The sequence below is a fragment of the Sorex araneus genome, chromosome 8 (assembly GCF_027595985.1).
Source record: "Sorex araneus isolate mSorAra2 chromosome 8, mSorAra2.pri, whole genome shotgun sequence".
NCBI lineage: Eukaryota > Metazoa > Chordata > Mammalia > Eulipotyphla > Soricidae > Sorex > Sorex araneus.
In genome coordinates, this window is record NC_073309.1 from 45,488,405 (window position 1) to 45,508,286 (window position 19,882).

At 44.2% G+C, this 19,882-nt stretch overlaps 1 protein-coding gene across 1 annotated transcript; it reads right to left on the reverse strand.

Moving 5' to 3' along the window:
- Positions 1 to 762: 762 nt before the first annotated feature.
- On the reverse strand, positions 763 to 17,840 carry LOC101545812 (cytochrome P450 2B11-like). The gene is made up of 9 exons (XM_004620776.3): positions 17,673 to 17,840; positions 16,210 to 16,372; positions 15,925 to 16,074; positions 12,886 to 13,046; positions 9,603 to 9,779; positions 9,054 to 9,195; positions 1,650 to 1,837; positions 1,342 to 1,483; positions 763 to 953 (listed from the first exon to the last, which is right to left on the reverse strand). Exons 1-9 carry the CDS (start codon positions 17,838 to 17,840, stop codon positions 763 to 765), a joined length of 1,482 nt encoding a protein of 493 aa, XP_004620833.3.
- Between the last annotated feature and the right edge of the window lie 2,042 nt (positions 17,841 to 19,882).

Consider the following 19,882-nt stretch of genomic DNA (forward strand, 5'->3'; position numbering starts at 1 on the left):
AGGAAGGAAGGAAGGAAGGAAGGAAGGAAGGAAGGAAGGAAAAGAGGAAGGAAGAAAGGAAGGAAGGAAAAGAGGAAGGAAGGAAGGAAGGAAGGAAGGAAGGAAGGAAGGAAGGAAGGAAGGAAGGAAGGAAGGAAGGAAGGAAGGAAGGAAGGAAGGGAGGGAGGGAGGGAGGGAGGAAGGGAGGGAGGGAGGGAGAGAGGGAGGAAGGGAGGGAGGAATAGAAGATAACAAAAGGAAGAAAGAAATCAGGAGCAAGTCGGGGAGGCTGATGATGTAGCAAAAAAATGTTGAGAAATCTAGAAGCTGAGAAGGCAAGGAAATAAGATTCTTCCCCAGAACTTCCACAAAGAATCTCAGTCTATTTGATTCCTTCATTTTAATCCAGTGAGATATATATGTTAAGTTTCTGACATGGAACAAACCAGACACCTAGAATTGATCTAGGGTAGAGCACCTGCCTTGCAGGCCTAATGCTCTAAGGTTAGTCACCAGCTTGGCCTCACATGCAAGTTTGATCCAGACCTACTGAAATTTGGATCCCAGAGGCTCACCACCCTACAACTAAATGTGTGACCCCCTGTGAGGCCCACAAGTGATAGGAGTGAGGCTGCAGGAGGATTTTCCTATGGAGGTGGTAACCAGGACAAAGAAAGGGTTTGCAGTTGGTCTCTCTAAGGAAGGAAGACATGGAGAGAGGCAGGGGCCACATTGTGCAGAAGAAGGAATCTGAATGATGCCAGCATGCTTTGAACCCCTTTATTAGTCTCCATGGCGCTCCAGGAAGCGGATCTTGTATGGTGGGGGGATTTTGCCAATACCACACTCCACGGGAGTGAGGTCGATGTCCTCAGAGGCCAAGTTGGTGGCCAGGTTGAAGTTCTGCAGGATGGTAGTAAAGAAGAGAAATAATTCCTGGCGGGCAATGCCTTCTCCAAGACAGATGCGCTTCCCTGTGGGTACAAAGGATCACTGGTATAAGCAGTGGGCTGGGAGAGGGGCATGCACATGCAATACCCTGTGTCATCTGAAAGCACAGACACCAGTGTTCATTGTAACAGATTCACCTGGGTTTACTGCTGCATACATTATCTCCAGCCCCCAGCAGACGACTGGGCTTGGAGAAGTGTTCAATAAATGCATTTTGGCTGAGGTGTTCACAAGATAAAATATAGCCTCTGAGATTGAACTGAAGATAGACAGTGAGGACAGTGATAACAATAGAAACTCTAACTTCTCCATAAACAATGCTCTCTATTTCATTATCTCTATTTCGTCTATGTTCTCTGGAACATATTCTCTGTCTATGTTCTCTGGAATCCAGAGAATGTTCAATCTTACCTAGAGAAAAGGGCATGAAGGCATCGCTCTTCTTCAATGCCCCATTGGCATCCAGAAAATGATCAGGATTGAAGGTTTCTGGTTTTCCAAAGTAATGTGGATCATTGAGAGCAGAGCTCAGGATGGGAAGTACTTCAGTACCCTGAGGGAAGGTCACAAGATCAAAAGAAAATGCATTCCCTCTCCACCCCATGAGCTTGAAGCACAGGACAAAAGCACCATAGTGCTCAAGTCAAACACAATGACAGGGAGCTAAGATCGCCCAGGATCCCCACACAGGAGACATTCAGGACCCAGGTTATCCTCACCTTTGGGATGAAGTACCCTCGGATGTGTGTGTTTTTGGTGACAATGCGAGGCATCCCAATGGGGAAGAGGTCTGCAAATCTCTGAATCTCATGGATGACGGCATCGGTGTATGGCATGTTGGCTCGATCCTTGAGGGCTGGAGCTCGATCTGAGCCGATCACCTGTTCAATCTCCTTCTGGATTCTATCTGTACACAAGAGAGGGGACAATAAGCCATATTCTAAGAAGCATCTAGCAAGAAAACTACTCTCAACCTATCATTCCCAGCTCGTGCAATAATGAACCCAAAAAATTATAGAAAAAAAAAGGATGCTCTGCTGGGCACTGTAAGGCAAGAAGAAGCAGCAAAAATTTTCACTTTTTGAAACCTAATGTAGCACTGTAGCTAACCAACAATATCTATTTTCTCCTCACGTGACCAGGTAAACACATGTAAATAGTAAGTACTTGACAATTTGCGTCGAATTTCAGATCAAGAACCTGACATTAAGAATCAAGTAATATTCCCCTTTAAGATGAGTATAAAATGAACAAATATCTATTGTATATATGTAGATCAAATTATTGAGTTATTTAACAAGAAATTTAATAGTGAAATATAATAGTGAAAGATCCACACACAACTGAATAAATAAAGGAATGCATCAATTGATTAATAGTAAGTAAAATAATGAAAGGATCATCAATGAGGAATGCTATTTTCAATCAATATATTAATTGTCACTGATTAATGAAGAAGCTCAATGGACTCAGTGCATGTTTTGCATGTGGGAACACAGATTTCAAGTTCTGTCTGGCACCACATGGCCCACAATCAAGACAAGACTAAACCATGAGCACAGAGATTGGAGTAATCTCCAGGTACTGTTGGCTGTTAACCAACACCAAAAAAAAATAAGATTCAACAGAGAACTGTATGTTATCCAATGATCAAACATCCCATGAATGAGTGCATGTCTAGAGAGACTGATGAAAGAATAAGTGAATAACAGCTTAAGAGCTTGGAGAATAACCAACAAAAGGAGCCAAATCCAAACAGGAGGAAGGAAATAATAAAACTCAGAGTAGAAATTTTTTTTTCACAATTGTTTTTTTTTGTGCTCAATATATTTATTTTTTTAATTATTTATTTTTTATTAGTGAATCACCGTGAGGGTACAGTTACAGCTTATACATTTTTGTGCTCATGTTTCCCCCATACAAAGTTCGATAACCCATCCCTTCACCAGTGCCCATTCTCCACCACCAGTAAACCCAGCATTCCTCCCACCCTCCCCAGTCCCGTCTCCCCCCACCCCACACTGCCACTATGGCAGGGTATTCCCTTTTGTTCTCTCTCTCTCTCTGATTAGGTGTTGTGGTTTGCAATAAAGGTGTTGAGTGGCCATTGTGTTCAGTCTCTAGTCTACATTCGGCACGCGTCACCCTTCCCCCGTATGACCTCTGGCCACATTTTACTTGGTGTTCCCTTCTCTGAGTTGCCCAGAATGGGAGACCAGCCTCCAAGCCATGGAGACAGCCTCCTGGTACTTATTTCAACTATTCTTGGGTGTTAGACTCCTATTCTATTATTCTATATTCCACAGATGAGCGCAATCTTTCTATGTCTGTCTCTCTCTTTCTGACTCATTTCACTTAGCATGATACTTTCCAAGCTGATCCACTTATATGCAAACTTCATGACCTCATTTTTTCTAACAGCTGCATAGTATTCCATTGTATAGATGTACCAAAGTTTCTTCAGCCAGTCATCTGTTCTAGGGCACTCAGGTTTTTTCCAGATTCTGGCTATTGTAAACAGTGCTGCGATGAACATATAAGTGCAGATGTCATTTCGACTATCTTCTTTGCTCCTCTGGGATATATTCCCAGAAGTGGTATTGCTGGGTCAAATGGAAGCTCAACCTCTAGTTTTTTGAGTATCGTCCATATTGTTTTCCAAAAGGGCTGAACTAGTCGGCATTCCCACCAGCAGTGTAGAAGGGTCCCTTTCTCCCCACATCCTCTCCAACTGTGGTTGCTTTTGTTCTTTTGGTTGTGTGCAAGTCTCTGTGGTGTGAGGTGGTATCTCATGGTTGTTTTGATCTGCATCTCAACTCAGAGTAGAAATTAACGAGATGGAAACCAAAAAAAAAAATCCGAAAGATTAATTAAACCAAGAGCTAGTTCTTCAAGAAAATAAACAAGATCGATAAACCTCTAGCAAGACTCACAAAAAAAGGGAGAGAGAAAACCCTAATAAACCGAATCAGAAATGAAAAGGAGGACATTACAACAGAAACTACAGAAATTCAAAGAATTCTCAGAGATTACTTTGAGAATCTTTATGCCACGAGACACAAAAACCTTGAGGAAATGGATAAATTCCTAGACTCCTATAGGCTCCCAAGACTGAACCAAGAAGACCTGGAATACCTGAACAGACCTATCACCATCAAGGAAATTGAAACAGTAATAAAAAGTCTCCCCAAGCACAAAAGTCCTGGCCCAGATGGATTCACTAGTGAATCCTTCCAAACCTTTAAAGAGGACTTACTCCCAATCCTCTTTAAGCTATTCCAGGAAATTGAAGCATCAAAAACACTTCCAAACAGTTTTTATGAGGCAAATATCACCCTGATACCAAAAGCAGACAAAGATGCCACAAAGAAAGAGAATTACAGACCAATATCCCTGATGAACACAGACCCAAAGATCCTCAACAAAATATTAGCAAATAGAATCCAAGGACTCATCAAAAAGATCATACACCATGACCAAGTAGGATTCATCCCAGGGATGTAAGGATGGTTAAACATTCACAAGTCAATCAACATAATTCATCATATTAATAAAAGAAATAATAAAAGCCATATGATCATATCAATAGATGCAGAGAAAGCATTTGACAAGATCCAGCACCCGTTTATAATGAAAACTCTCAGAAAAATGGGCATCAAAGGAACTTTCCTCAATATAGTCAAAATCATCTACCACAAGCCCACAGCAAGTATCATTCTCAATGGGGAAAAACTAAAAGCTTTCCCTCTAAGATCGGGAACAAGGCAAGGTTGCCCGCTTTCACCACTCCTATTCAATATATCGCGAGTGTACAAAAAAGCACAGTAGAAATAACATCTGCACCTGTATGTTCATTGCAGCACTGTTCACGATAGCCAGAATCTGGAAACAACCCGAGTGCCCTAAAACAGATGACTGGTTAAAGAAACTTTGGTACATCTACACAATGGAATACTATGTGTTAAGAGACATAGTATTATGTCTGTTAGGAGCTATTAGGAGAGATGAAGTTATGAAATTTGCCTACAAATGGATAGACATGGAGACTATCATGCTAAGTGAAATGAGTCAGAAAGAGAGGGACAGACATAGAAGGACTGCACTCGTTTGTAGAGTATAGAATAACATCACATGAGGCTGACACCCAAGGACAGTAGATACAAGGGCCAGGGGGATTGCCCCATAGCTGGAAGACTGCTTCATGAGCGGAGGGGAGAAGACAGATGGAATAGAGAAAGGATTACTAAGAAAATGATGGCTGGAGGAATCAGTCGGGATGGGAGATGCATGCCAAAAGTAGAAAATGGACCAAACATGATGACCTCTCAGTGTCTGTGTTGCAAGCCATAATGCCCAAAAGTAGAGAGAGAGTATGGGGAATATTATCTGCCATGGAGTCAGGGGGAGGGTGGGAAAGGGGTTGTATACCGGGGATATTGGTGGTGGAGAATATGCACTGGTGGAGGGATGGGTGTGTGATTGTAACCCAAACATGAAAGCTTATAACTATCTCACAGTGATGCAATAAAATTTTTTTAAAAATAATAAGTGAATAAGCAAATGAATGAAAGGATTGGTAAATTAATCAGTAATGGATGAATAAAATGATTTATAAACATTTTTACCCTGAAAGAGCCCCCAATATGGCAGCGTTAAGAAGGACAAACAAGGAGAGGCTGATAAAATCTCAGGGCCAAACTAGACTGCCAAAACAAAGAAGGACTGAAATGACTGGACTTTTAACACACATACGCTGGCATCGAAATCATCCATCAAGGACCTGATGGTGCAAGCGCAGAAGATAAAGTACAATGTCATTGGATTGACCAAGGTGAGAAGGTATTGAATACATCACGCCATTTTTGATACTAGAGAAATCTGAACATGCGACAGTAGAGGCATCAGTGGTGTCTGTGTCCTTGTCAACACGAATTTGACCATGAGCATTGACTCGTTCGAATGCCTAACCCGAATCGGACACTTACGTTTGAATAGATGTGGCTCATTGCTGGCAGTTTCTATCTTAGTCGTCTATGCACCAACATCCAACTATGATGAAGAAGAAATTGAGAAGTTCTACATGGAGCTGGAGAAGTTCTATAAAGAAGACCACAACTTCTACAAAGTCATTGTTGGTAATTTTAATGCCAAGATATGACCTAGAAGGTCCACCGGAAAACTCCACATCAGAAGCCATGGCCTTGAATGGAACTAACAGGGTGAGAGACTGAGTTCATCTTGTTGACCAAGACCATCCATGGCAACTCGCAGTTCTAGAAGGCCAAATCTAAACATTGGACATGGGAGTCCTCCGGTGGACAATTCCACAATGAAATTGACCACATCATATTCAATTGACGGCTGTGCCTGACCTATGTCGCTGTTGTCCCAAAATTCCAAACAGGATTAGACTGCCATTTCCTTTGTGAGAATTTCTACTTCACAAAGAGGGGAGAAAGGGCTGCAAAGCTTAAGAAGAGTACTCCCAGAATGACCACCAACTGGGAGCTCTTTGGCACTATTGCAGCAATATGGGAAGATGCCGTCGTTGACAACATCGATGAGGAATATGATCGACTGGTTCAGCACCTACATGACTGCGCAAGGAATACAGAGATAAAGAAAGCCACAAAAAGTTGCCTGTCTTGGGAAACTCTCAAGCTAATTTGCCAATGTGGTCTGGCGCGAGCCTCGGGCAATCACAAGTTAATGTCAGAGCTTGCAAAGCTGTGCAGAAAAGTGATAAAGGAAGACCTCAAAGAGAGAAGAGCAGCAGTGTTGGCTGATACAGCAGAAGCCAGGAAAAGTATTTGCAACACCCGCCTGTCCTTCACCAACTATAAGACCAAGATGACTGCCCTCCAACATCCTAATGGATCTATCACATCTTCCAGAAGGGCAATGGAGAGGATTATTCACAACTTCTATTCGGATCTCTTCGACAGCCACGTCACCTGTCCACATACCAAATTCCACAGGATGGATATGTCGTTCCCAACGTCCTCTCTTCTGAAATCTGACATTCCATTTCATCGGGTAAAGAAGCGTACAGCACCCGGTACAGACAAGGTCAGACTCGAACACCTGAAGAATCTGCCACCAGTACTTGTCAATACACTGGCTCATCTCTTCACACGCTACCCGTTTGAATGCAAGGTTCCATCCCAATGAAAAACCAGCAGAACCGTTCTGTTGTACAAGAAGGGAGACATCCACGACACCATGAACTATCATCCAATCTGCCTGTTGCTTGTCATCTAAAAGTTATTCACTCGAGTCATCCTGAATAGGATTGGCAGAACACGAGAAGAAGGAAAACCATGCGGGCAAGCTAGGTTCCGTAAAGGATTCAGCACGATCGACCATATCCACAGGGTGACCAAGCACAGTGAGGTTTTGCGAGAGTTCAAGATGCCGCTCTGTCTAACTTTCATTGATTTAAAGAAGGCCTTTGATTCTGTTGAGACTGAAGCAGTCATCAAAGCCCTAGCCAGTAGGGAATTCAAACTCAGTACATCAGAATCCTCCGTGAGCTGTATTATGGATTCACCACCAGGATCTCGTCACTCTACAAAGTGATCATCAACATAAAGAGAAGGGTTTGGCAGGGCAACACCATTTCACCGAAACTCTTCAGTGCCACCCTCAAGAACATGGTAATGGGAAGGAATGGGAGTGAAGATAGACGGTTGGCAACTTCACCACCTCCACTTCACTGATGAAATCATTCTAATAACACCAACTATCAGCCAAGCGGTATGAATGCTGGCCGACTTCGACCGTGAGTGTGGAAAGATTGGACTGCAGCTGAATCTCACTATGACAATGTTCATGAGAAATGGACTAGTTCCTAGTGTTCCATTTGCCCTCAACAGAACAAACATCTCTGAATTCAGCAGTTATGTGTACCTAGGTTGAGAACTCAACATGACAAACTACCTGGCACCTGAACTGCGCAGGAGGAATAGAGCAGTATGGAACGCCTTCAAGAGCATCGAAGAAGTTATTAAGAGGATGAAGAATTTCTGGCTCCAGGCACATCTTTTTGACTCCACCATTCTTCCTGTATTAACATATGCTCCAGAGACCTGGACCCTACGAAAACAGGATGAGAACACTATTCGGGTATCCCAAAGAGGAATCGAAAGAGCTATGCTTGGAATATCATGTTTTACTCAAGTGAGAAAAGGAATCCAAAGGTCTGACCTCCATCGACAATTAAGAATCAGAGATGCTGTTTCATTTGCCCAAGCGTCGAAAATCAGATGGGCTGGACACATAATGCAATTTAGAGACAACTGCTGGACTAGAGCTGTTACTGACTGGATTCCACAGGACATCAAAAGAATGAATGGCCGCCCACCTGCAAGATGGTCAAACTTCTTCGTCAAGACCCTGAATGAATGGTTTGAGGCTCTTCCTGTTCCTGGAGTGAGCAGACACCATTGGGCTTCACTAGCACGTGACAGGGACGAATGGAGATGTTACAGGCACCCACTCGAGCAAATTGATGAATAATGGGATGACAAGTGATACAAATAATAAACACATCAAGAGTTCAAGAATGAGTGGAATGTTAAATGCAAAAGTGATGAAACTTAGAAATGAAGCATGGAGCAAAGTACAGTAAGAAAGAAGAAGGAATAGGACAGCTGAACACATGAATGAATGAATGAAGCAGACAATGAATCAACAAAAGTCTGCTCATTTAATAAAATGATAATTGATAATCCTATAATCCAAATAAAAGAAAGGAAGTTCATGTCTTGAGATCAATCACAGATAAAATAATCAAGGGGCATACTGGTGAATCAGTTAATAAAAGAAAAGAGATAAATAGATAGGGGATGGATAAATACTGAAAGTATATGTAGGGATTAATTAAAAGAAGGATGAGTTGACGTTTAAGTGATGTAAGATAAAAGTGGGAGACCAACTCAACAGTTTCTTTGTTCATACAGCAGCCTGGATACTTGACTTCATTGAGGGCTTGGTCGAAACATTTATTGCTTCTGGTCTGAAACCCACATATTCAATCTTCTTCAGACAGAACTCTAGTCTGATTCTTCAGCTCATAAAGGAGTCATCAGATTCAAGTCTGTTTACTGGCCCCATTTGCCCACCTGTGATGTGGGGGTATTTGAGCATGATCAGTAATCCATAGCGGAGTGTAGTGCTGGTGGTCTCTGTGCCAGCAGAGAAGAGAGAGAGTGCAGAGATGACGAGGTTCTTGTGATGGAATTCAGTATTGGGGTCGGACTTCTCCTGTGTTTAGGGAAAACAGTTTTAGTCAAGGGAACCTGGAACTCTTAGATGGACAACTCTGGGTTCCCCTTCTATTTCCGGTCATCTCACACCATTTCAGACTTTCCTTCTGCAGATCTCTCTACCGCTACAGAAAGTTTGTCACTTGTCCTGCTGTAGTCTCTCTCCCTCTCCCATTCTCTATCTCCCTCTCATACTCTTTCTATTTCGCACTCAGGCCCTTTCTCTCTCTTCCCTCTTTTTCTTCTACGCCTTGCTGCCCTAACACGCCTTTCACCTGTTTGTGTATCTCTCCACTCAATCCTCTGTTATTCCCTCTATTCTCTCCTCACACTCCTTCTCTTGCCCTTCCCTTATTACCCCCCATTCATCCCCCTTCCCTTCCCATTTCTCTCCCTGGGCCCCACTTTTTCCATGCGGATCAGGAAGGTATCAATGAAGTCACGGGGAGCAGTGCGATCCAGAGTCTCACGGTGCTTCTCCACACTGCAAGCAATGAAGGCGCTGACTTTCTTCATCCTTTCATTGATCTGCCTGTGTGGGCCAGGAAAGTGCTTCAAGAAGCCAGAGAAGATCTCAAACACCTATGGGTGAGCAACAAATTCTAGTGCCTCCTGCAACTGAGCAAGCAAGTCAAAGTGTGGTCCACGCTTACTAGTTCCCAACGATGGCCCAGACCTGTCTTTCTATCCCTGGATCCTGCTTATACTGATGCTGTCTCCTTCTGACATTTTTGTCTTCCTGGTTTTCCAGCTTCATTCTCAAATCCTCTGTGGGTCTCTGCCCCCACTTTCCCATCTCTCTCCACTCCACCTCTCTTATCTCTCTATGTCCCACCTCTGCTCCTCTCTCTGAGCATTCATTTTCTCCTTGGGTCACTTGGTCTGTTTTGCTCAAACCTTTCCCTGGCTCTCCCTTCCTCTCTGCATTTCCTGTGGTATGTCAGGAATGATAACGTGATGTTCACCCAGATGAGGCACCAGATCACTCAGCCCCATTGATTTCTCTGGGTTTGGGTTTCTAGTATTCTGTCTGATAACAGACGTAATATTTAACTTGTTGCATATAATCACCCTAATACAGGGAAGTAATAGTAAGATGTAAAGTTGCTTAGTTGCTTATTAACTCCTTCTTCAGAGATAACTGTGGCTATTACCTGGACTTGCATGCTGACTTTTCTCTCTCCATGGTTCTCTGTGGACAAGAACATTGAAACCTCCTCTTGAGCCCATGGCACAAGCTCACCGTGGTCTCTCCTAATTTCCCATTTGACTTTCGAGTCAGAAGTCATGAAAAATCTGTGGAAAGTCCTACATGACCATCTGACTTACAATTCTGCTGAGGAAAAGCCTTCATTGCTGCTGCTCTTCATGTTTTGTTTGGTTTGAGGGAGATTCAGTGGTATTCAGTGCTTACTCTTGTCTCTGTGCTCAGGAGTCACTTCGGGTGGTGCTCAAAAGAACGTATACAGTAAAGGGATTGGACTCCTTCCCTGCTGTCCTCTCTCAGCTCAGTTCAGGTTCCTTTAACTTAAAATACAGATGACTCTCAACAACAGGTTGAATTGTCCAGGCTAAGTTCTACAAGGATTTTCCCTCCTTTTGGTCTGCATCCACAAATTTACCCATTCTGAACGTCACTGTTTAACACTGCAGATAAAAACCTGCATATAAAAGAGGTGATTATGAAATCTACTAGGACTGGGGAGGTGGAAACTTATGTCCTTGGTATTTTAAGGATCAATTGTGTATCATGACTAAAGAGGAGTCATCATCTTAAATGTATGCCATTGTTTTAATAGAGGGGAATATGTATCTATGGTCTTTTCCCAAAAACTTTATTTAAAACCCGTGGTTTACAATGTTGCTCATGATGATTTGTTACAGGCATTCAATATTCCAACAGCAATCCCACCACACTGATACATTCTCTCCACCATTTTCTCTGTTTTGCCAACCACTTCTCAAGTCAGCCCCCATAGCAGGCTTACAATGATTTATTTTATAGTGCTTTATAAATGGGTAATGAAATGATTAAAAAAATAGTTTAGCAAAAGAATTAGTGAAAATTGTCTTATCTCATCGTGGGGACATTAAGTCCTTGTCTGAGGGATTACTAAAATGTTACAAGTTAAGCCTTCTGTACTAATGTTTTAGTTAGATGAGACTGCTTGGCTTCTACATTATATCCCGTGCAATCTGGTGTGCTACTACTGAATTGCCGGTATTGTGATAGAGTTTGGAGAAAATCCAGAATGTCTAACTGATCAGTCTAGCTGGAGTTATATTTTTTATTTGGCTGCGCTTTGGGGTGTGGGAGTGACTGCAGGGTCTCCCAGAAGTAGAGGGAGGTCAGAGGAGGTAGCCTATTCCGAATCCAAGAAGGCCTGAAGTTTTCAGTCACAGAGGTTTCCGGTGGGTTAAGTTCACTGTGAGGCTCAGTCCTGAGCCAGTAGAGTCCAGCCAGAGGCATGGCAGCAATGTTGGGGTGTGGAAGTGAGTGGCTGCGGGGCATGGTTTGGGCAGGTGCTGGCCCACCCCTCTCTAAGAGTGCCCTGGATGTTTCACCCGGGAATGGGTGTCCAAAATTTTTTTGTGTCTCTGTATCCATAATCTTGAAGAGAGTTTTTAACAAAAGAAGAAAGATGAGCCCAGAAGTTGCTCAGTGGCAAAATTGTGTGAATGATAACTATGGGGCTCAGAGTTCAGTCCTGGGGCTTCCAAGATGAGAAAAGAAGAGTCCATGAAGGATTGGATATATAGTACATCATGTAGCAGGCTTGTCTTGAATGCAGCCAACACAAATTATTGCCACCTTCCCACATGGCCCTGAGCCTTGCAATGAATAATGCCAGAGCATGGAATGGTGTGGCAAAAAAATAATCCATGAGGCTCTGCTAGATGGAACCCTCATGCCCAATAAAGTGTGTGAGGGACTGGAGTGATAGTACAGTGAATTAGGGTCTTCGCCTTGCATGCGATGAATGGAGAGTCAATTCTTGGCACATATGATCCCCTGAGTCCTGCCAGGAGTGATCCCTGAGCATAGAGCCAAGAGTAAGACATGAGTATCCCCAGGTGTTGCCCCCAAACAAACAAACTAAAAATATTTGTGAGTACAACAATGGAAATGTTCAAGCCCAGTGAGCACCTGAAAGCTTGTGGGTGACCTGTGGACTCAACATGACCAAACAGGTGGAGGAAAAGGGAACTACCAGGGGCAGCACACATAACTGGGAAATTTGAGTAGAGTTTCCAGTTTTCATAGATTGTTTTAATTTCTCCCAAAGAGGGATCCAGGCAATAATTTGGAAGAATCAGAAACAAGAGTCTGAAACTGTGGTTTTCAATCTTTTTCTCCTTAGTAGTCTTTGAGCACCCGTTATCTATGCCTTCTCTCTTTTCTCTTATCCTTCTTCCTTCTCTCCAAAGATCATATTGCTTAGTAGTCTATATGGATGTCTTTGGTTCCTTGAATATATGACCTCCCATATCACTCCCCTCTCTTTCTATTGGTCTTTCCATCTATCTACCATCTCTGACCTCTGCTTTCTCCCTCCCTGACTCTCTTCCATACTGTTGTCACTGTCCTCTTCCATCCCTGATGTGAATTCCTGCACTCTAAAACAGATCATCACCATCCCAACCCTCAGTGTCCACTTCATCCCCACCATCCTCCACCTTTCCTGACCTGGGTGGAGAAGGAGCTCACGATAGCAAATGTCTCTAAAAACTGGTTCAGCAGTTGAAGAAACTCAGGGTCTTGGTAGGAGAAACGTTCCCCAAAGACAATGGAGCAGATGATATTGGCGGTGATGGCTTGGAAGAAGAAGGTGGGATCCTGGAGCGTTCCTGAGGAGAGAGGATGCAGTTTACTGGACACTGACTCAAAGGCCAGAGTCTGCTCATTAAACAATGACAGAGCCCTCATTGATTTGCCACTGTCCACTTTAGGGTTTAGGAAACAGAGTAATGATAGGGGAAATGCATGAGTCCATGTTATTATCAGTCATATATTTAGTACAATAACAGTGACAAAATATTGTCTGTTCTCATTTCAGCACACTATGAGAATGATGGCAGTCTGCTGATAGGCCCATTTCACAGATAGGCACACAAAGCTCTCTACATCATCCTGCCATGCAGGTGATTAAGCGGTTATACAACTGCTCATCACTGAGGCCCAGGTAGAGACCCTCACAGTCAGCTGATAGAAGAGAAACCTTCTCTTTCTATGTAGCAGGAAGATAGAAGTCCCAGAGGTAGGGTAGAAGGTGCACAGAACCAATTATCAATATGTCAGGTTTTTTATTTTTGTTTTGGTGAAGCAAGAAAGTTTTTATTGAAACTTATTTAGAAAGTTGTGAGAGGAAAGAAAGGGAGATGGGTGTGTTCAAGAGAGTACACCAGCTTCTCCAGAATGGAAATAAGCAAGCAAAGAAAAAGAGAGAGAAACAAATGAGACACACGCTCAAGAGAGAGCACAGGCTGGAAGAGCAATCAATATTTCAATGTCTGGGGGGCTGAAGAGATCGTACAGACAGGTGCTAGTTGCATGAAGCTGACCCAGGTTCGAAACCTGGCATCGCCAAATGGTCCCCAGAGCACCACCAGGAGTGATTCCTGAGGGCAGAACCAGGAGTATCAGAACCAGAACCTCTGAGCATCACTGGACGTAGGCCAAAAAAACAATATATGCATCAAAGTCTTGTACAATTGAAGTAAATATTTTCCAATTATTTAGGAAATAATTAAATAAATTAAATATCATATCCCCGTCCTCTGTCTGCATCTCTGGACTCTTGGATCTTTATGGAACGGATTTGCCCTTCTTGGCTGATTTCTGCACACTACAGGCTCAGGTGGCAGGAAAGGGGCTCTGTGAGTCCAGGAACCACACATGGGTGCAGTCTTACTCCTTCTGTCCCAGTCCCTCCTCTCTGTCCCCTGTAGAGTCTTTCTAACCTGTCTGCCAGTGTCTTAATTTTCTCTGCTCTTTCTCTCTCTCTCTCTCTCTCTCTCTCTCTCTCTCTCTCTCTCTCTCTCTCTCTCTCTCTCTCTCTCTCTCTGAATCTCCCAGTCCTTCACTCACTCTTGATCTCACAAGTCTCCTGTCTTGGCCCTTCCATCTTGGTATCTTTGCCCTTCTCTGTTCTCTGTCCCTGTTCCTCTGCTCCCTGTGTCTGGGCGGCCTCAGCCTCTCCCTCCCACACTGTGCACTGATGTCCTCCAGCCTCCTGAGACAACCTGTCACTTCTGTCTCCACAAAGCAAATTTAGGGAGAAAAACAAAAGCAACAAAATGTGCAACATGAGTGACTTCTACTGCACTGTCTGCTCACTGACCTTCACCCAGGGAAGGAAAACTGAAAGCACATGTCTGAGCTCTTCCCTTTTCTCTCCTTGCTTCCTTTTCTGGAAGTTCTATTTCTGCCTTTCATCAAAGCAATCAATCATGAGTTTTTTTCCCTAGTAGAGTTAGGCGGGTGCTTTGCTTACATTCTGGATTATTTACCCCTGAGTTCTTTCTAGTCACATCACTATAGTATCTCCTTTGACTCAATGGACACTTTCAGGCCCTCTCTGCCTCCCCAGACACTGCTGGTCTTTCCTTCACTGTGTCTTTCTCTCTTTACCTCCCTCTCTCTGACTACCTGAATCACTCTCCCTTCTTTTTTTTTCCCTTTGGTTTTAAGACCACACGTGTTACTCCTGACTCTCATTTAGGAATCACACCTAGAGGGCTGGAGAATATCACTGTCACTGTCACTGTCATCCCATTGTTCATCGATTTACTCGAGCAGGCACCAGTACGTCTCTATTACACTCAGCCCTGAGATTTTAGCAGCCTCTTCTTACTCGTCTTCCCCAACGATTGGAGACTCTTTCAAGGTCAGGAGAATGAGACCTATCATTACTGTTTCTGGCATATCGAATACACCAGTGGTAGCTTGCCAGGCTCTGCCATGCAGGAGGGATACTCTCGGTAGTTGTCAGGCTCTCTGAGATGTATGTATATATCTGTTACTATATTTGGGATATGAATATGCCACAGGAAGCTTGCCAGACTCTCCCAAGCAGGCAATAGATTCTTGGTAGCTTGTCAGTTTCTCCAAGAGGAAGAACTAGGCTATTAGATGTCGCTCGGTTGCTCTCTTCTGGGAGCTTGGTTTTATAGTCTCTGGATGTTGGCCATTGATAGGATTACACAGCTGCCAGAGGCAATTTCTGGGTGTGGCTGCCTAGCTACTGGAAAATGGGGGAATGGAAGAGGCCCAGTCCCGATCAGAGCAGCCTTGTAGATCTTGGCCCCGGGTCCCGCACACCTAGGTTCCTCTGCCAGTTCCTTCATGTGTAAGGCTCATCTGAAAATGTGGAGAGAGGCCTTGAGCATGGCTGTGGTTGGGTTCCAGAGGTCTTCAACTGGCGAGGCTCTGATCAGGGCGGGGAGGGAAAAGCAACCCATCCCCTCCGAGGGGCCTGGGTGAAGATAGCCAGGCACAGGAGGGAAGATTGAAGAAACCATATAGAATTCTAGGAGTTGAACCCAAGTGGGTTGCATGCAAAGTAGACACTCTACCCAATATACAATTGCTTGGACCCTAAATCTCTATTTTAATTGCCATACACTCCACTTCTCTCTCTTTTTTCTCTCTCTCTCACTCCCTCCCTCTTGGCTGCTCTCTCCCCCTCCCCAAGCCCCTCTCTCCCTTCCCTCCCTCTGTGTTCACCTTTGATATTCCTCAGCTCCTTCACCAGACACTGAGCCTCCTCCTGGATCCGTTCCTCCACACTCCGCTTTCCCATCCCGAAGTCCCTCAGGGTGACCAGAGAGAATCGCCGAAGCACCTTCCAGCGTTCCCCATTAGAAAAGAATAAACCTGGAGGCGGGAGAGCAGAGGATGTTGAAAGATCAGTCTGAATCTCTCTGCACCCCTCTTGCCTTCTGTGCTGAGTTTACGCTCCCCAAACCTCATACTTAATCCCATCCCTCATGATTCCTTGGAGGTTCTTACCATAATCCTGAAATACTAAGTCAAATACAGCCATTTTCGCCCGGTCAGAGAAGGCATCAGCCTGGTCCACCAGAGCCTCCCGAATGGCCTCTGTCCCACAGAGCACGACCACTCTTCTTGGTCCCAGGTACAGAGTGAACACATCCCCGTACCGGTCTTGCATCTGTCAAGCACACACACACCCATCTTTACTATAAGTGTGCACCTCTCTGCTCACTCCAGCTGTTAGACTATTAAAATGCTTACAGAGGGATTGAGATAGCTCCCCACAAAGAGTATGTGTTTTTCCTTCCCAGAACCCAGCAACTAGAAGAGTCATTTATTACTTGTTCTGGTCCTCTCAGCAGCACAGATAGTTAAATGGGTTTGTTATTGCTGTTGTATTTTGTTTTGGCCACATTCAGCTATGTTCTGGGATTACTCCTGGATTTTGCTCAGGGATCCATCCTGGTGGTGTTCAGGGGACTGTATGTGGAGCCAGGGACCACTCCTAGTTGGCTGCATGTAAAGCAAGTCCTTACTGTTCTGTTATCTCTTTGATCCCAAGCTAAATGCCTTTGCAATCACCCTGTTCTTACTCTTAGCTCTCACATTTGATTTTTCTAATATCTCAGCTAAAGAGTCAATCTCTTGGGGGCCTGGGAAATAGTACAGTGGGGAAGACCCAGGTTGCCCATGCAGACAAGGTTCAATTCCTGGCACCCCATAAGATCCCAAGAGTTCACCAAGAGTGAATTCTGAACACAGAATCAGAAGGAAGTCCTGAGCATTGCCTGGTGTGCCCAAAAATAAATAAATAAAATGAAAATAACTAGTCTCCTGAAGTGAAAAAGTGTTTATCATCATTTATTATAAAGTGAGAAACTGCAAATCAAAACAACATTGAGATTTCATCTTATACATGATGAGATTGGTATCTGAAGCAGATCTTGGTATCTGCTTCAGCCTCTGCGGAAGGCAGTATGGAGGCTTCTTAACTAGCAGTACCATGTCCAGCTATTGCACCACAATATCACCTTCTCCATTCACACACTGATTCCCAACAATGACGACTCAGCGGGAGGAGACCATCCTCTAAGTTCCCTCTTCCCGTGCACTGGAATAGGCCACATAGCTCTCTTTTGCTGACATTGCAGACTCCTGTTTCTTAACCTTACATATCTTTTGTCTCTCACTTCCAGTGAAAAATGATGGGTGGCAACACAATGTGACCCATGGATCACTCCCAAAGATCACTCCTCTGGCCCACCAGCCCCCTCCAAGGACATTGCCCATGTGTGTCCAACAGAGCAGAGCTGCCTCTGGGCTTCTGCTCTGCCCACACTACACCAGATTCATCTCCATAACCCTTAGTCACCCACCAGTGCACACCCTCCCCTGAGCTTGGAAAGAAGTCTGAGTCCCTCCCATGAATGATCCCCAAGGACTGAGAAGGGGAGCCACCCCCACACCCTGTGTTTCACCTTCAGGAAGGATTGGAGGGCACCTTTCCTGTCCATCTGCAGGAGGTTCCCCAAGATTGGCAAGGGCCGAGGACCCGGAGGGAGACGTCCACGAGTCTTTGTACTGTCCCTGGCCATGAGGAACAACAGCCCTGTGAGGACTGCCAGGAGGAGGATTACACCAAGCATCGTGGTCCCTGGTCAACCTGCCTTCATCTCCACTGCTCGCTGGAATGGGCCTTTTATCCTATTAGCCGCCACCATGCCAAGTAGGTAACGTCATCCAATCCCTGCCTCTCTGACTGTTGCCCAGTAGCAAGAAGTTACATAAGAGTTATGAAATGATGCATGATTCTTGCACAAGCAGTAAACTGCTCACTTGGTGCCTTTTTGTCTACCCCTAGAAATAGGAAGATGCCAAAATCCACAACAGTGTGTGTGTGTGTGTGTGCACACGCGCGCATGTGTGTGTGGGGGGGGGTGCTGCCCCATCTTTATGAGTGTGCATGGTTGAGCATTTCTTCTTGTTCCAGCCATAATATGCACTCACATTTACAAGTGTTTATCCATGTACCCTGGGACATGTGTCTCTGTTCACATGATTTTTGTATCTGAATCAATTTTGGCACATAGTTAAGCTTGCTGGAGTGATTCTGTGTCTGTTTGCACATGGGTGCAGTGTTTCATGACTCTTTATGGTCTCACCTATGAAGGTGGTTGGCATTTGTGTGGTGGTGGTGTGCATCCTTGTGCCTGAGTCCTTGTGTGCGGTGAGTGTGCTCCTTTGGGGGCATGCGTACCACCAGTCTTTGTCAGAACTATTGGCTAAAAATACTCTTCCCCAGCTGAAATGACTTTGTATTTGTACCTGCATCAAAACTCAGATGCCTATATTCACAACTCAACTTTGGATTCTTTTCTTCTCATCTTTATTTTGTGAATCTTCACCCCGATACCTTACTGTCATCATTAATAAAGATTTACATTTCCTTGTTCATCGCAGAATGAATTTAACTTTTTTTTTAATGACGACTGAGGCTAAATAAAATCAGGTCATTTAATTTAATATGAATTTTATTAACTTGACTATTTTTTTGTCTCAGCATAAAAAGTTAAATTCATTTTAAGAGACAAAATGATAGTCCAGCAGGTATGGCTTTTGCCTTGTATGTGGCTGATCTGGTTTCAGTTCCTGGAACTGCATATGAATGGTGCCCTGAGTGCCAAGAGTGATCCCGGAGTGCGGAGCCAGAAGTAAACTCTGAGAACAGCTGGGTGTGGCCCCCAAACAAGCAAAGAAGTTAAATTTATTTTAACATGAGCATGTAAGCAAGCATGTGAAATGAAACTTTGATCTTATAGATTTTTTTAGTAGCGTGTGCTAGAATTCCATCCTTACTTTAGTCTGGTCCAGTGGTTTGGGAAGAGATTTTACTCTGGGGAGCAGAGGTGCTGCTACAGATGACTATCAGCCCTCTGGCATGCTTCTATCCATTTCTGCTTCAACAAAGTGGCCACCACATTTGTCTCTATTAAATACAGGGCATTTGCTTGAGTTAAGTAAGCCACTGGAGCAATAGCAAGGATTGGAGCAATAGCACAGCGGGTAGGGCATTTGCCTTACACACGGCCGACCCGGGTTCAATTCCTCGGTCCCTTTAGGAGAGCCTGGCAAGTTATTGAGAGTATCCCGCCTGCATGGCAGAGCCTAGCAAGCTACCAGTGGCCATATTTGATATGCCAAAAACAGTAACAACAAGACTCACAATGGAGACATTACTGGTGCCCACTCGAGCAAATCGATGAACAACGGGAGGAGACGACAGTGCTACAGTACTACATTTCCTTGTATCTTTTGTTTTTTTTCCCCCAACACTGGCTTCTGTTTCAAACTTGGTTTTTTTTTGGTTGGTTGGTTGGTTGGTTGGTTGGTTGGTTGGTTGGTTGGTTGGTTGGTTGGTTTTGGGGTCACACTCGGCAATGCTCAGGGCCTATTCCTGGCTCTGTGGTCAGGGATCCCTCCTGGTGGTGCTCAAAGAACCATAAGTGATGCCAAGGGATTGAATCTGGGTTTTCTGCATGCAAGGCAAATGCCCTACCAGCTGTACCATCACTCCAGCCCCCAATGCTGCAACACTGTATGTCTAAAACTTAACAAGAATAGCTTTGTGAATCACAATGCTCTAATTTTTTCTTTAATGTGGGGGTGGGGGAAGGGAAACATTCAGGCA

Excerpts from the sequence above, each read along its gene's own strand:
- LOC101545812 (XM_004620776.3), bottom strand. The coding sequence starts at position 17,840 with ATGCTTGGTGTAATCCTCCTCCTGGCAGTCCTCACAGGGCTGTTGTTC. Across the intron at positions 9,196-9,602 it reads TCCTGATCCGCATGGAAAAA|GAGAAGTCCGACCCCAATAC; the intron begins GTGGGGCCCAGG and ends CCCTAAACACAG. Across the intron at positions 1,838-9,053 it reads CAAATACCCCCACATCACAG|ATAGAATCCAGAAGGAGATT; the intron begins GTGGGCAAATGG and ends TCTTGTGTACAG.